At 38.0% G+C, this 14,311-nt stretch overlaps 2 protein-coding genes across 4 annotated transcripts; both read left to right on the forward strand.

The window, feature by feature from the left end:
* Window positions 1-771: 771 nt before the first annotated feature.
* Window positions 772-8,097, forward strand: LOC112557484 (zinc finger protein 724-like). 3 transcript variants are annotated; one of them, XM_025227376.1, is made up of 3 exons: window positions 772-1,600; window positions 2,762-2,862; window positions 3,894-8,097. In XM_025227376.1, exon 3 carries the CDS (start codon window positions 5,081-5,083, stop codon window positions 6,161-6,163), a length of 1,083 nt encoding a protein of 360 aa, XP_025083161.1. In that variant the 5' UTR covers window positions 772-1,600; window positions 2,762-2,862; window positions 3,894-5,080; the 3' UTR covers window positions 6,164-8,097. The 3 variants fall into 3 exon arrangements, with proteins under 3 accessions (XP_025083161.1, XP_025083162.1, XP_025083163.1); XM_025227377.1 differs by having other exon boundaries at window positions 772-1,187; XM_025227378.1 differs by having other exon boundaries at window positions 772-1,145.
* A 675-nt stretch (window positions 8,098-8,772) lies between these two features.
* Window positions 8,773-13,944, forward strand: LOC112557520 (trypsin-3-like). The gene is made up of 8 exons (XM_025227433.1): window positions 8,773-8,927; window positions 9,423-9,541; window positions 9,719-9,788; window positions 10,431-10,659; window positions 11,279-11,394; window positions 11,619-11,795; window positions 12,338-12,508; window positions 12,951-13,944. Exons 1-8 carry the CDS (start codon window positions 8,912-8,914, stop codon window positions 13,082-13,084), a joined length of 1,032 nt encoding a protein of 343 aa, XP_025083218.1. The 5' UTR covers window positions 8,773-8,911; the 3' UTR covers window positions 13,085-13,944.
* Window positions 13,945-14,311: the final 367 nt, after the last annotated feature.

Raw genomic sequence — 14,311 nt, forward strand, 5'->3', positions numbered from 1 at the left:
ACGACCAGTCCACTCCTTCCTGTTTTCCAGCAGCTTTTCTTCTTTTATCCATCTGTTCTACTATCATCCCCCAAAAATCTCTCTCTCTCTCTCTGTGTCACTCACTCACATACAGACGGTGAAAACTAAGAACATCATTTTTTTAACTTCAAGTCTGCACTACATTTTCTTTTTCTCTCTGTCGCGCAAAATCGTGAAAAAGGCACACACCAAAAATACGAACTACAGTGGAACCTCGGTTAACGAACTTAATCCGTTCTGGAAGCAGAAATGTTCAAAACAATTTTTTCCATAAGAAATAAAGGAAATAGATTTAATTGAGCCCCTGTTGACTCGCTATTTGAAAGTTACATGTATATACAGTTAAACATAAAAACATTAATGAAAGCATTATAATCATTGCTTTAGAATCCCTCTCCATGAGCACACGTCCTTTTTTCTGTAGCTTTTGAGGTTGAAGAAAAAGTAGCGCCATTTCTGAATATTTCCTTTTTCATTCATGTCTTATTTCTTTGGAGCTTAAATAGCACAACAATTAAATAAGAAGATGCCTTACTGTTATTACATGTACGTACGTTAATTTTGAGATTTTTTAGAAATTTTTCGTTATCCGAAATTTTGTTCGCTATCCGACAAATTTTTTTCGTTAACCGAAAATTCATCCGAGGCGCGCTAGAGCACTAGTAATGCTGAACTGCAGCGATGAAAACGCAGGTCGCGTGAAAGTAAGTATAGTACCCAATGGCTAAATAAAAAGGGCAAGTGTTTTGAGGAACTTTATTTATGTATATTAATGTTTGGTGACAGTGTTTAAAATATCTATATTTTTCTTGATTCAGAAAATACGTTCCTTTTTATTTATTCTTAGCTGTCGTGAATTCATATTTTATTACTATTATTTTCAGCGGAAGAATATTGTTCGCATTTCGTCGTATACGCTATTCCAGTTTATCGAGAATAATTGTATTACATATTTGTTCGTGAAATATGAGGTGCTACGTGTGCGCGCAAGCATATCAACTGATTTGCATTAAGTTCCACCTAAGCTGGGTTTTTGTTGTGACATAAGGTCCCTCCGTTGCAGAGTTCCCTGCCATAATGTTGTGACAACGTAGTGACAACATGCTTTGCTAATTCATGGACAGGTTTCAGTGTCACTGTCACCAGTTCTTCAGTAAAATTCAGCTGTACATGTCATAATATTGGAAGACTTGCAATAATAATGGGTCAAAAATCAGATAATCAATAATTAATGATTGATGAGTGATTACAACTGTGACCATAGAATCTAAACTCAACCTCATTCAGCAGAATGGGAGGTGATTAGAGATGCACAGAAGTGTAGCCAAATATATGATTAAAACAGTCCTACTCACTGTAGACAATCACAGTGCTGTTTCTGAAACATTGTTCTACTTTTGTGGAAATGTTATTAAAGTAGCAGTTTCATGCAGGTACCCACATAAGTCATAACAGGCTAGAAGGAAAAAATAATCCACATAAACACCAGCATTTTACTTACAAATAAATCTCATTTTTTCATGTAGTATAAAAGATGTCATCCTGCACTGTTAACAGTTGGTCTTGAAGAGCCAGTAAGGTAATCACCCTAACCCTTTACAACAAGTTGACTAATCTGTTCAAGCCATATGAGAGAGTGGAACACCATCCCTCTAACCCTAGTGCATTTTGCCATCCAAAATACTCCATGAGCAAGCATATCATTTCCCTTTAGCTTCCTGAGTTCTGACCTCATCCACTTCTGGAAGCCCAGGTGTTCTGATTACAGTGTTTGCTAAAGCCAGTACTTTCCCACAATCTCAAGGAAAACTTATTTTAAGTTTCAGGTGTTTGTACAGTTGAACCTTGGTATTGGAAGCCCTGTATATCAATTCCCACTATTAGAAATCTTTTTAATAATAATCTTTTTAAGTTTTATTAAAACAATTGACAGTTTGAAAATCAGATCTGAAATAGTAAACATAAATTATTATGTTCTTGGAGCAGATCTTAAAATCCTATGAAAGCAGAATCTGTGCTGGCAAACTGCATTGCTTGGCTAAACAAAAATGATGAAATTTTCCTGAATAATGTACATTTTTGTTTTATCAAGTAGTTAATTATAAAGTGATTGCCATTTACCTTTTTTAAAATTCTATATATATATCATTCTGTATATATATATACACAGAATTTATGCAGATGTTATAAATGTGTAAGCATTATTTAGGGAAAGTGGGTGTGTAGGATTCAGATGTGTTGATGTAGGAGTTATTTCCATAAGAATAATAAAAAAATACGGCCTCCATATTCTGTTAGAGAGGTTTTGCTGTACCTTCTTAATCTAAGGTGTCTATTACCTTAAATCTTTGATTAAACATGGGAGTCTGATGGCAGAACAGTAAAGTGTTCAATATGACAGTAAAAAGTGTATGTTGTGATTTTAACTCTGACAATTTGTTTCTAGGTAGGACACCTAGTACAGGACTGGGGTACTTATTTATAATTGATATAGCTTCAGTTGCTGGTGGTCTAAAATACCACCAGAAAGGCATTCATAACTGAAGCCATTTTCAAAAAGTCACATTACTAATGAAAAAAGCTAGAATAGAGAACTGAAGAACATGAGCTACCTGGCAGTACTTAATTAATTTGAGAGTGTTAGTCATTGATTGTTAGTTGATGGCCATGCTGCTAGAAAAAATAATAATGATCGATGATTTCATGTTAGATTCAATATTGGTGATACTTTTCTTTTCAGGATATATGTACATTGGATGATAGGCGAAATGGAGCACTACTGTCACAAGATAGAGTGGAGGCTGTGACCAGCTGACGTATGGAGGGTTTAGACAATAAAGTGTATGGATCTTGTGTTATATGAGTTTATACCATGCCACAACTTATTACTAGCAACATTTTATATCAGTCGACTTATGTAGACTATTTTTCATTTCTTCAGTTTGTCCTCCTCCCCCAACTTTTTCTTTAAATTACTTCTTCCTTACCTACTTTTTCTGTAGTTTTTTCCTGTCAAGAGTCCTTAATTTTAAACATTCTTTTTATTGAATGGAAAAATATTTTTTAATTTTAGTTCTCCTCATTATTGATTTTGTTTTAAAAGGTTGTATCTGTCAGGTTCACAGTCTACTTATTGTTAGCTGTTCATTTTCGTTTTCTCTTACTGCTTTAGTCATCACAAACATGCCCATTGAGTTATGACAGTTTTGCCACCTTCCTCCCCTATCTACGCATGGGTTTGTTCTCCATGTCATAGTTATATCCCCTTATGCTTCATATATCCCCAGTGCTTCATTTTGCAGTACTTTCACATCAGATTTGTCGTGGTTATTGGATTGTAGTGCATTCATGAAAAAAAGGGTCATGGTCTTTTATATATTCACTGTAGTTGTAAACAGTGTTTTCAGCCATAAAAGGCAAGTTTTTAAACCCTCTTTTGAAACTGTTTGGAATATTCAGATCTTCCTTTAAAATCATAGAAAAATTATTGGAGGGTTTCATCCCCTCACAAAAGAAGTGCAGATCAATATACATTTGTAAATATTATCAAAATCAAAATAAAACTGCTCACTAACATTTGATAATAGTGGTAAAATATCAAATTTCTCATATCTGGTTTATGCAAAATATATGAGACCTTTCACCTTAACTTTTAATTTTTTGGAATCCAGATTCCCACTTTTACTTTAAAATCCCCCTTGGGAAATTTTCTTTATATGATTTGAATGTTGTATGTGATTTGTGCACATTTATATATGGTGGGAAAGACAAATATGGAATTCAACATATGCAATTAATATACTAGTGCTATAATTTATTCAGTTTATTTATTTGTGAAGTATATATTTTATAAAATAAACTTGTTTTTTCAGGGACCAATCTTCAAAACAGATACATGGATACTTACAGGCCGTATATAGCAAGCCTGAGGCAAAGTCATTGTAGGAAAGGACTCAACAGATGCAATGGTTTAACCATAAGATTGAAGTGTTGCAGAATCGGAAACCAAACGTACTGGCAATAGTCATATATATTTCAAATCTAAATGTGGAAGGTGTCTCAGAATATACTCCATTCTACTATGTTCAGAGCTTCAAGGCCTCAGTACTTTGTATCTTGTCAACTTCCCAAGAAAGGATTAGTTTTAACAAAGGGTTAGAGCAAGTATATTTTGTTGTCATAAGCAAGACTTGTGCTTAAAGTGATATGATTTGAAGTATAGCATATAGAGCAGAAAATATAGACATAAACCATAGATAATGAGCAATGTCGTTAAGTTTCTTCGAGGATAAACAACAGCTGACAAGCAAGGTTCTACAGGCACCATAATTGATGGTGGAACGTGGTGCACAATGCAGTTTGTGAAAAGTGATTCACGTCCCATGCATCCTGAGTGGCCACTTTCTTCTGATGTCAGGCTCTGCCAAGAAATAAAACAGGAAGTAGAAGTTGATGAGATGGAAGTTGTTAAAAGTGAAGCAGCAGCAGGACAGCATGGCATGGAAGGTTTGTCATGCTGGATGAAACCAAAATTAACTTCATTTCAGAGTCAAAAACTCAGACAGTCAGTAGGTCACTCAGCACTAGAAGCAGCTGGACTAGGTCACTCCACTTTCAAGAAAAATGGAGATTGTTTCAAACACCGGCAGAGTCCATGGACAGAATCCCAAGCATCACAGTTTTGGAGTTCACATAATATAGAAGTGGAGAATCAGGAAGATAATATTGAAGATGCAGGTTCTAAACAGAGGGATACAGACAGAGAACAGAAGTCATTAACCACTGCAACAAGTGGACTGGAACAAGAAGCAGACAAGTCATTGACAGACAGGCACAGCAAGCTGCCTGCTGATATGTCAGAATTAGTTTGGGTGAAGAAAGAGCGGAATGAGTCGGTGACCAAAGATAACTTGGTACATCAGAAAGAGATGCAGCTTTAGATGACCAGGAACAGGTAGGATGTTATTCAACTGACAGTTGTCACAATGCATTTGGCACTCAGCTAAACACTGATCAAACAGCTACTGGGACTCCTTGTGGCAATAATCCATCACAAGTTATGGCCCTTCCATCAGTACCAGTCTCTTCACCCAGTTCACAGGACTCTACCTACAACTGCCGTCAGTGCTTAGGCACTTTCAAAACCTCTGATGATTTGCTGAGACACATGGCTTTTCATGCAGAAGCAAGACCATTCAAATGCATGCATTGCACAGCTCCTTTCAAGACATCATCTGATTTATCAAAGCATATGGTGGTGCACAATGATGTTAGACCATATAAATGCAGTAAATGTACAGACGCTTTCAAAAGGGCATCTGATTTGGCCAAGCACATGGTAGTTCATAGTGAGGTTAAACCTCACAAATGCAGTGAGTGCGCAGCTGCTTTCAGAACACCCTCACAGTTGAAGAATCATGCTCTGGTTCATGGTGGAGCCAAGCCTCGTCACAAATGTACACTATGTCCAGCATCTTTCAAAACATCTTCGGATTTGTCTAAGCATATGGTGGTTCACAACGATGCCAGACCTTTCAGGTGCACTGAGTGTACATCTGCTTTCAAACGAGCCTCTGATTTGGCAAAGCATATGGTGGTTCATAGTGACGAAAGGCCACATAAATGTGGCGAGTGTGCCGCTGCTTTTAAATCCATTTGCCAGTTGAACAGACACATGCTGGTTCATGATGACAGGAGACCTCACAAGTGTAGTCAGTGTGAAGCTGCTTTCAAGCTGGCATCTCATTTGAAGAATCATAAGCTTATTCACAGTGATGCTAGACCTCACAAATGCAGCGAGTGCTCGGCTGCATTTAAGAAAACAACAGATTTGCTGAAGCATATGCTGGTTCACAGTAATGTCAGACCTTATAAGTGCAGTCAGTGTGCCGCTGCTTTCAAAACAGTAGAAAAACTGAAACTCCATAAATTGGTTCACAGTGACATCAGACCTTATAGTTGTGATCAGTGTTCAGCTTCCTTCAAAATGTCGTCCTACTTAAAACAGCACATGCTAGTTCACAGTGAGGCGAGGTCACATACGTGCAGCGAGTGCTTAGCACCGTTTAAAACTGCTATTGCACTGAAAAAGCACTGGCTTGTTCATGGCAAAGGAGAAGCCACTCTTGAGTCTCAGGGATAAATGGTTTTGTCACAGATATTATTTGAAGGGAATTTTATAGATTTTTCACAGGTGCATCTTGGATTGACTGTTATGACTGTAAGGTTCTTTACAAAGTGAATAATTGCTGAAAGAACTTTTGATTGGGGTCACAGATTTACTAAACTCCATCTATATAAATATATAACAACTCCCAGTAAATATTTGCTGTAGTTTTTCCTTTTGCTTGGGTACTCATTTTTTTAAACACAGATCAGTTCATTTTCGTTTAAAGCATTTTTCATCTGTTGCATTTTCATTTCTATTAATATTTGTGACAATGTTGCAAACTTGGGTGCTGAGAGTTCCTACTAAGAGAGAATGCTGCTGGCATGGATTTCTTGCATTAACTACTATGTATCACTCTCATTGTTTCCCATTCATAACAGATACCATTCAGTATCAGAAGCCAGTTTCACAGCCACCTGTAAAAATTGTTCTGGATTTTTTTAGACCCTTATGTAAACACTTGGACAGGTTTAATCAACTAGTAGCAGAAAAAAGTGCATCAATTTACTAACATTAATATTATGCTACTATTATTAATGTTAATATTGATCCCTGATGTTAATAAATCATTAGTATTATGCTTTATGCATATGAAACTGTTGTCACTATCATTTAATAGCAGGTAATGATGAAATATCAGCTTTTACATGTATGGATCATTATGAAGTGGCTTTATTCCATGAGGCCTCTAATCTTTTTTCAGACTTTGACCCCTACCCACTTTCCAAAAAAAAAAGACCAAATTGTTTTTTTTTTATCCCCTCCTCCACCCTTGGCAAATTTAGTTTACATGATTTGGACTTTTCTAATGTGAATCACACACACTTCTATTTGAAGGGAAAAATTTGATTTTAAATGTGAGGAAGTGATAAAATATTAGAGGATTATGTTTATGGGGTGAGGCAGAACAATGCAAGGGTGGGGCTGAAGATTGAGGCGTGCAGAGTGGAAGCAAGTGCTGGTGACTGTTATCGAATAACAAATGGTATTATTTATTAAGGATTGTAATTACGAAGACATAATTTTATGAATGACAATTTAAATTTCCAACACATTAGCCATATAATGAGTGTTCCTCAGAAGCATGCACCACCTGCAAAACAGTTGTTGATGTATTCATCTGAACCAATCAGTGGTAAGTGTAGCAACCACGTCACACTTTCGCCGCCTGGAAACTATCTCCTTTTTCCACCATCAAACGAGTTCATGGGATGTTGGTCACCTATATACTTCTTCGTGAATAGCTGAGGAAATGAAGAAATAATGTTCCAGTCTATGCTGATAAAATGTATTTTTGCAGATACCTGTAGACAGGGTTGGGCCTGTGCAGCAGCTTTTGGAGACTGGTGTGACTAATTGATGAATATTAGCACATAACCCATTCGAAGATTCATAAGCTTATTCTTAAGTAAGATCTGTTGTCTCAATAGGGTTTTTTATTTATTTTTATATTTGGATGAGTAGTGTATGTCAGAAATGATCACACAACCATTTATTCCTGAATAATTGTTAATATTTTTTTAATCTCCCATCATTTTCACAATGTCTTGAAATTTCTCTTAGTAACAGAGATTATGACATTACACTGTTCTGGATTTACATTGTGTGTTATTTACAGAGAAAAATACTGTAATAGTTCTGGATTTATATTGTACAGAGTATTGAAACAGTCTCAATCCTGTGGAATGAAAAAAAACCACATGCTTTGACACAGTGTGTTTTTTATTTTCTGTGTCAGAGGACTCAACTTTTTTTGTGAATACGTATATTAGCCATAAAAATCTGTCATACAGACTGACACAGTGAATTGTTTTAAGGTTCTTGGACTAGTAATTGTCAGCTATGCAGAATACATCTTGTTGTGTCTGTTTTAAAAAAAAATAAAGTTTACAATTTATGTGTTCAAACAACTTTTATTCCACTGTTTACAGTGTTTTAATTTAGTTTATATTTCTCAAGTTTTGACATTTTTTTTTTTTTAGCAAAAATAAATTTGTTCGTGATCTGCTGTTATTTCAATATTAACATGTCACAAGTGAGAATCTGGCAGTGTTGGAGAAATGAGTGTTTTTTCTCTCTCTCTCTCCCTTTCACTCACTCACTTGCTTGCGGTCATTTTAACTGAAAGCAGTGCATGTTGTGAACCCCTTGACATTCTGTCTGTCCATTATAGGTTACTTGATATTAAAATGTCATGGAACCTCGAAGCAATGTATCGTAAACTACAGACAAAATGCCCAAAAGAACTTATGTGACTCTTAGGGTAGGCAAACAACAAAGCTACAAAGTCTGCAAAATTGAATCATTGCTCAATATAGTATTCCTAAATTTTTCAGCTGTTCTTTTGTCAGATAGCAGGGGTTTTGTCCCCTTGACTTCGTGAAAGTCCATTACCTTCCCTATCCGCTGACCTTCTGCCGCTGTCGGCCATGGCACCGGTCACTTGTGGCTACAACAACTGTATTTTCGTCTAGTTTTTTTCCCCCAAAATATCCATGAAGTAAGTTCTCCACCTGATCGACCGTCCATTTACTGACGTCATCCAGAACAGGAGAGATGACGTTAAATGAATTGACGTCAGCGTAATTGACGCACTCGCGTGAAGAGAGTCTCAAGTGTGACACTCCTTGCTTTCCTCGCAACAGCTGTTCACATCGGCCTGTAACATGCATTTGTATCCATTTGGTCATCCAACTTCAGTGGACTGTACACACCATCATCATGCTGCACAGAGACAGTAAGTCATTTCGTGATGAGTTTTTTGTGTTCATTGCGTATGTAGAAAATAACAACAACTCTGTGCAGGTTCGATTGCCTCTGATTCTGATGATGAACGAAAAATCTATGTCTTTAGATTTAATTGAATATTTATGTCAGGCGGCATCACAGGCAAAACACGAGGCACTGATATGTAGGTTGGTTGACCAACACATAAAACACAGGAGAATGAAGTACTGAAAAAAACCCACTAATAATTACAGGATATCATGCACACAACGTGTTCTACTACTAAAACATGTAATCAATAAGCTTAATAGAAATACTTATGTAAGAATAAGTCTGTCGAGCATCACCTGTCGTGTATACTTGTTGCTGAAGAGTTTGTGTGCGAGTGTTCGCGCATGTGACTGTCATGCATGCGTTTACTGGCGTGAATGTGAAGTATCTGTGAACAGAGAGAGAAAGAAAGAGCGTGTTCACATGTTGACATCTGTCTAACGGCACATTTCAGTTGTCCAACCGCTTGACTTTCTGCTGCCGTCCGCCAAATCGTTCAGAATGAGAGTACACATGGCCACAGTCCTTTTGTATGTCTGCCTTGCCTCTCTTGATGCTAGACCACGAAGACCGGTGAGCAGTCCTTCACCCCAATGAAACAAAAATTTGGTTAAAGTTCGGTTGTTAACACGACACATGAGATTTTATTTTTGTTCGCTGTCTGGACAAGCTGTTTATGGCAAGCTTGAAAAATGTTATGAGAAAACATTGTAATGGATGAGGTTTGCTCAGATCTGTTTTCTTTGCCAGTTCCAGCGAAGACACCTGCGAGCAAGACGTCACAAAGCAGCCGAGATTGTTAACAGTCACCGATTTGGCAGTAAGAATATATTACTTACTATCTGTGTAGACAAACTGTCAGTATCCACCAACTGTAACAATCGTGTTTGCTAAACACTATGCACAGAGGTGATAAACCATTTATGTTCACCGCCTCTCTGGCTCTGGACTTGTATTTCCATACGTCTGGTTTCATGTTTATATTTAATATTTAAATCTTGTTTAAATCTTAATCACACTGTCTATGCTAGATGGTTAGATGTTTCCAGCATTCAGTGGACACAGTTCGTATATGCATTTATGGAAAGGATGTAAATAATCTTCTATAATGATTACAAAAATATTTTTCTATTTACTTTGGGTACTGTTGTGCTCTTCATTATATTGACTCGTCCCTCCACCCGCCAAAAATAAACCAAACAATGAGCCAGTAATAAAGCAATAACCATCAAACACATGTTTTAAACAAACTGATTTATAGCAACCATGCTTTGGATATTTTCTCTCGCATAACACAACAAAATTAACTCACAAACTTAGCAATTGAGAAAGTGTGTCTTATATATAGTATTAAATGTTCACATACTCTTGTCTTCCGAGGATAGTTGAATACTGTACGAGGGAGAAGGGTGGGGGGATGACATGGTGTAGGAGGTATAAAAACAGTCGCGTTCACATGCAGGAGATATCCATTGCGGAAGACGACCTCTTGATACTTCTCCCTTGGATGCCACGGTGAACGGATGGGACGTAGTGGCCCTAGAACTGCGGCAGTCTCAAGAGGTGGGCTATATACCCACTTTCGGCTTGTTCCCCTGGACGGTTGGAATTGCAGACATCAGCGGACAGCACTTGTGTGGCGGTGTCATCATCAGCGAACGCTGGGTGATCTCGTCTGCGAACTGCTTCGAGTGAGTCCTTCAGTTAGCTCTATCCCAGTCATCCTACCACACAGACCAACCCATCACTCACTTGTGACAAACCTCACACGCTTTAGAGCAGTTTGCAGTCTTTCTTAGCACAATATTTTTAAAACGAGATTTTGCATACACTCGAAACTTTTTTGTTGTTGAAGGAACCTAGCAGTGTATTGAGGTATTGACTAAATGAATCTAAAATGTGCTTTTTGTATGCTTTAAATGGAGCATGCTGCTGTACACATAACATGGGTCACATCATTTCCATTATTAAAACTCATAACCATGGAGATGTATGCACTCGTCATATCTGTATAGTAGTATACGACACTATAATATACTCATTGTGTGAGTATAGTATATACACATAGTAGTATAGTGTACACACCATATCTATAGAGTAGTATGAATAATTAACAATAATGCTAGTGTAAAATATTATTTATGTAGCGCATTATACCATATAGCAGTGAGCGCATTACACTTTAAACGAAACAGTTGAATGAGTAATAAATACAATAACACAGATCTGGGTGAGTGAAGGGAGGGGGGAGGGAAAGATGGCGAGTGAAGGATGTTTGCGTCGCTGTGTGCATCTGCCCTTGCTGCGCAGGGAACGGAAGGAAACTGATGTGATGCTGAAGGTCGGCGACGACAATCTCGATATCCGAGATGAAGGAGAGCAGATGTTCGAAGTGCAAGGCATATATATGCATGCAGCCTACGATCGTAAGCATCAGAATTTTTCTTATAATTTCACAGGGAATAGGGAAAGGCAGACCTAAAAAGTAAGCTACATTTTCTTGGAGAGATTCTAAGAAACCTAATTCTTGTCTCAATGGGGTTCATCAAAGTCACTAGCTGTGGAAAATTGTCTGTCTGTCTGTCTGTCTGTCTGTCTGTCCGCTAATCATGATGTGCATGACACCATTTTCGATTCTGTTTACTTCCAGCCGAAACTTGGGATTACGACCTGGCGCTTGTGAAAGTGAAGCCTCACGGACAGAGGGGCATTCGGTTTGACGACTTCGTGCAGCCTGCCTGTCTGCCTTCTCCTCACACTTTCTACTCGGCCAGAACCAAGTGCTACATCTCCGGCTGGGAAACAAAGAGAACAAAGGGAAACAAAGGTCCTCTTTCGTGTCTCAGTTGCTTGTTTTGAACTGGCAGCCAGTATGCTTTTACCTAAAAGGAGCATTATATAATGTTGGATCTGTGTGTGTGTGTTTCCGATGTGTGAGTATATTTGTTTATGTGTCCACACGGGTGTTGGAGGTGTAAGAGGTTGAGGCCATTGAGTGTAATTAACTGGTGTAGTTTAGAGTGACGTTACGGTAAGGTCAGGGACAAGTCAGATCAACGACGACACATAGTGTCAGGGGCTACAATACCGTAAGGTCAGGGAGGATACCGTCAGATCAAAGATAAGTCCAGAATTAATTTCAGCAACGTTCACGTAATATCCGTAAACGCAGCGAGTTATTATCCACTCGGGTAAACGTGCTTTACAAATCCAATATTTTTGCTATTTTCATCAGCACTATTCTCGAGAAGGTTTCATCAACCCTATGGTTGTCATCTGCTGATGTCATCCGCGATATGCCATGACACGGAATTGGTGCGTAGAATAAGCAAAGTTTCACGTATTTTATTCTTTTGTTTGGTAAATCAGGCGGAAAGAGAACTCTTCTGGCTGCGCAAATACCGATTTTACCCAGCTGGGAGTGTGGCGCCATCTACAATGGGTTGATAACCCCTCGCATGCTGTGCGCCGGCTTGCTGACGAAAGGCATGAACGCGTGTTCCAGCGAGAGTGGTAGTCCCTTAATCTGTAACATTGACGGTAAGACGACAGTTAAGGACACCGTTAGTCGTCAGCTGGATGACCATTAACGGGAAGCAGACAATTAAAGTAGATATAAATTATCAGCATTTTAATCTTTTATCCACTGGACATACAGCAGGTGTTTAGTCCACATGGAGCATCTGGCTACAAAATGTCTTTTCAGAAATCGTTTCTCGAATATTTCGCGATTTTTGTCTTACACTAACATCCTTTTCATTGGATCTTTAAACGAAGTGAAAAATCATACACTTTTCTGTTGCTGCAGAATATTAGTACTGTGTTCCCTGAGGCAGGTTGTGTCACTAAGAATGTGACGTGCGCTGTCGTCAAGGTGTTTCTGTCATAGTGAATGTTACCTGCACTATCTTCTGCCTGCATGAATGCACACGTTCGACAACCATGATTTTCACTTTTTTTTTTCTGATACAAACTGTTGCAGGTGTGTTCACTGTACTGGGTGTGACGTCGTGGGGAGCTTCCTGCGACCAGACCCGAGGTTCAGTCGGTGTTTACTCGAGCATCAGAGATTTCTTGCCGTGGATCATTTCAACCATGGAGCACCACTATATCTGAAACAAATTCACGCGTGTAAACATTCGTGTAGACGTGAAACAATATGCACATTTGTACAAAATGATGTTAGTACATTACATGTCAAGAAGTTCCAGTTCCTAGTTTTACACGAGGAGCTGGTAAAAATGTATAAACGTCAGCTGTTTTGTGTATCAGATATTAGACCCAGAGTTCCAGACATCTACAGGACTTTTTATAGGAATGACCTACGTATTACAGAAAACAATGGGGCCAACACAGCGGAGTTCACCGTATCGTGTGCAAAGTATGAAGGAGCTGAGCTGGCTTTAAGACCTTGTAACAACATACCCCATGTCTTAGTGTTTAGTATGATACAACCATCTTTCAAATGTGCCACTTGGCGTTGAACTAGAGGTCACATGGAAAATACCCCAGTTCCCTCCTAAGTCACTCTTTAAAAAATCCTCAGACGCATGGTCTTATTACATAGTATTAATCACCAATGTCGACTTCAACGGCAAAATTTTGCAATTGAGATGCATGCCTGTGAACATTGGAATTATCATCTTTTATCTCAAATGGTTCATCTCCGTTAACGTCTGACTCACTGCCGTTGCACCTCTTTAAACAACGTGGCACTGGCCATGGGCGTGAGTGAACTCCTAGGTTGACAATAAGCTGAAACGTAGTCATTCTCGATTATTCTTTGAAGTCTACGTTGTTAAATAATTAAAAACATAAAAATAATGTGTGTATCTCACTAATGACGGGGTATTTCCTCTTAAATTGGAGGTAAGTGTCATGCTTATGTAACATGATTTATGAACGACAGGACATAACCTTTTTTGTGATCAAGCACTTATTTAATTTAAAAAATAAATTTATTATTCAAAGGGTTATTAGAGCATGTGTCTTACTGATTTTAATAACAAAATATTAATCGATCAAAATAGTATACATTTATAAATTTTGCTCCACATAAAATTGTGTTCATTACACAGACGCTTTTAGTTCTGTTCATTATCTACTTTACAGTCTTTATAATGTTAATGTCAATTTAACTTTTATCACAATTCTCATCTAGTGTTATGCCTAGCACCGTGCGACTGCAAACACACACAAATGCATCACACTTCATGACTTTGCGAAAGGGATGTTTCAAGAAACAAAGAGTTCAGACACACTAATTAGTACAGATTACAGACTGCATGATTAATTGATCTACCCTTTGATTACAACACATTACAGCTGAACTCTGGTACGCAC

This window comes from Pomacea canaliculata, linkage group LG2 (assembly GCF_003073045.1).
Source record: "Pomacea canaliculata isolate SZHN2017 linkage group LG2, ASM307304v1, whole genome shotgun sequence".
NCBI lineage: Eukaryota > Metazoa > Mollusca > Gastropoda > Architaenioglossa > Ampullariidae > Pomacea > Pomacea canaliculata.

Excerpts from the sequence above, each read along its gene's own strand:
- LOC112557484 (XM_025227376.1), top strand. The coding sequence starts at position 5,081 with ATGGCCCTTCCATCAGTACCAGTCTCTTCACCCAGTTCACAGGACTCT.
- LOC112557520 (XM_025227433.1), top strand. Across the intron at positions 11,395-11,618 it reads TATGCATGCAGCCTACGATC|CCGAAACTTGGGATTACGAC; the intron begins GTAAGCATCAGA and ends GTTTACTTCCAG. Across the intron at positions 12,509-12,950 it reads CTTAATCTGTAACATTGACG|GTGTGTTCACTGTACTGGGT; the intron begins GTAAGACGACAG and ends AAACTGTTGCAG.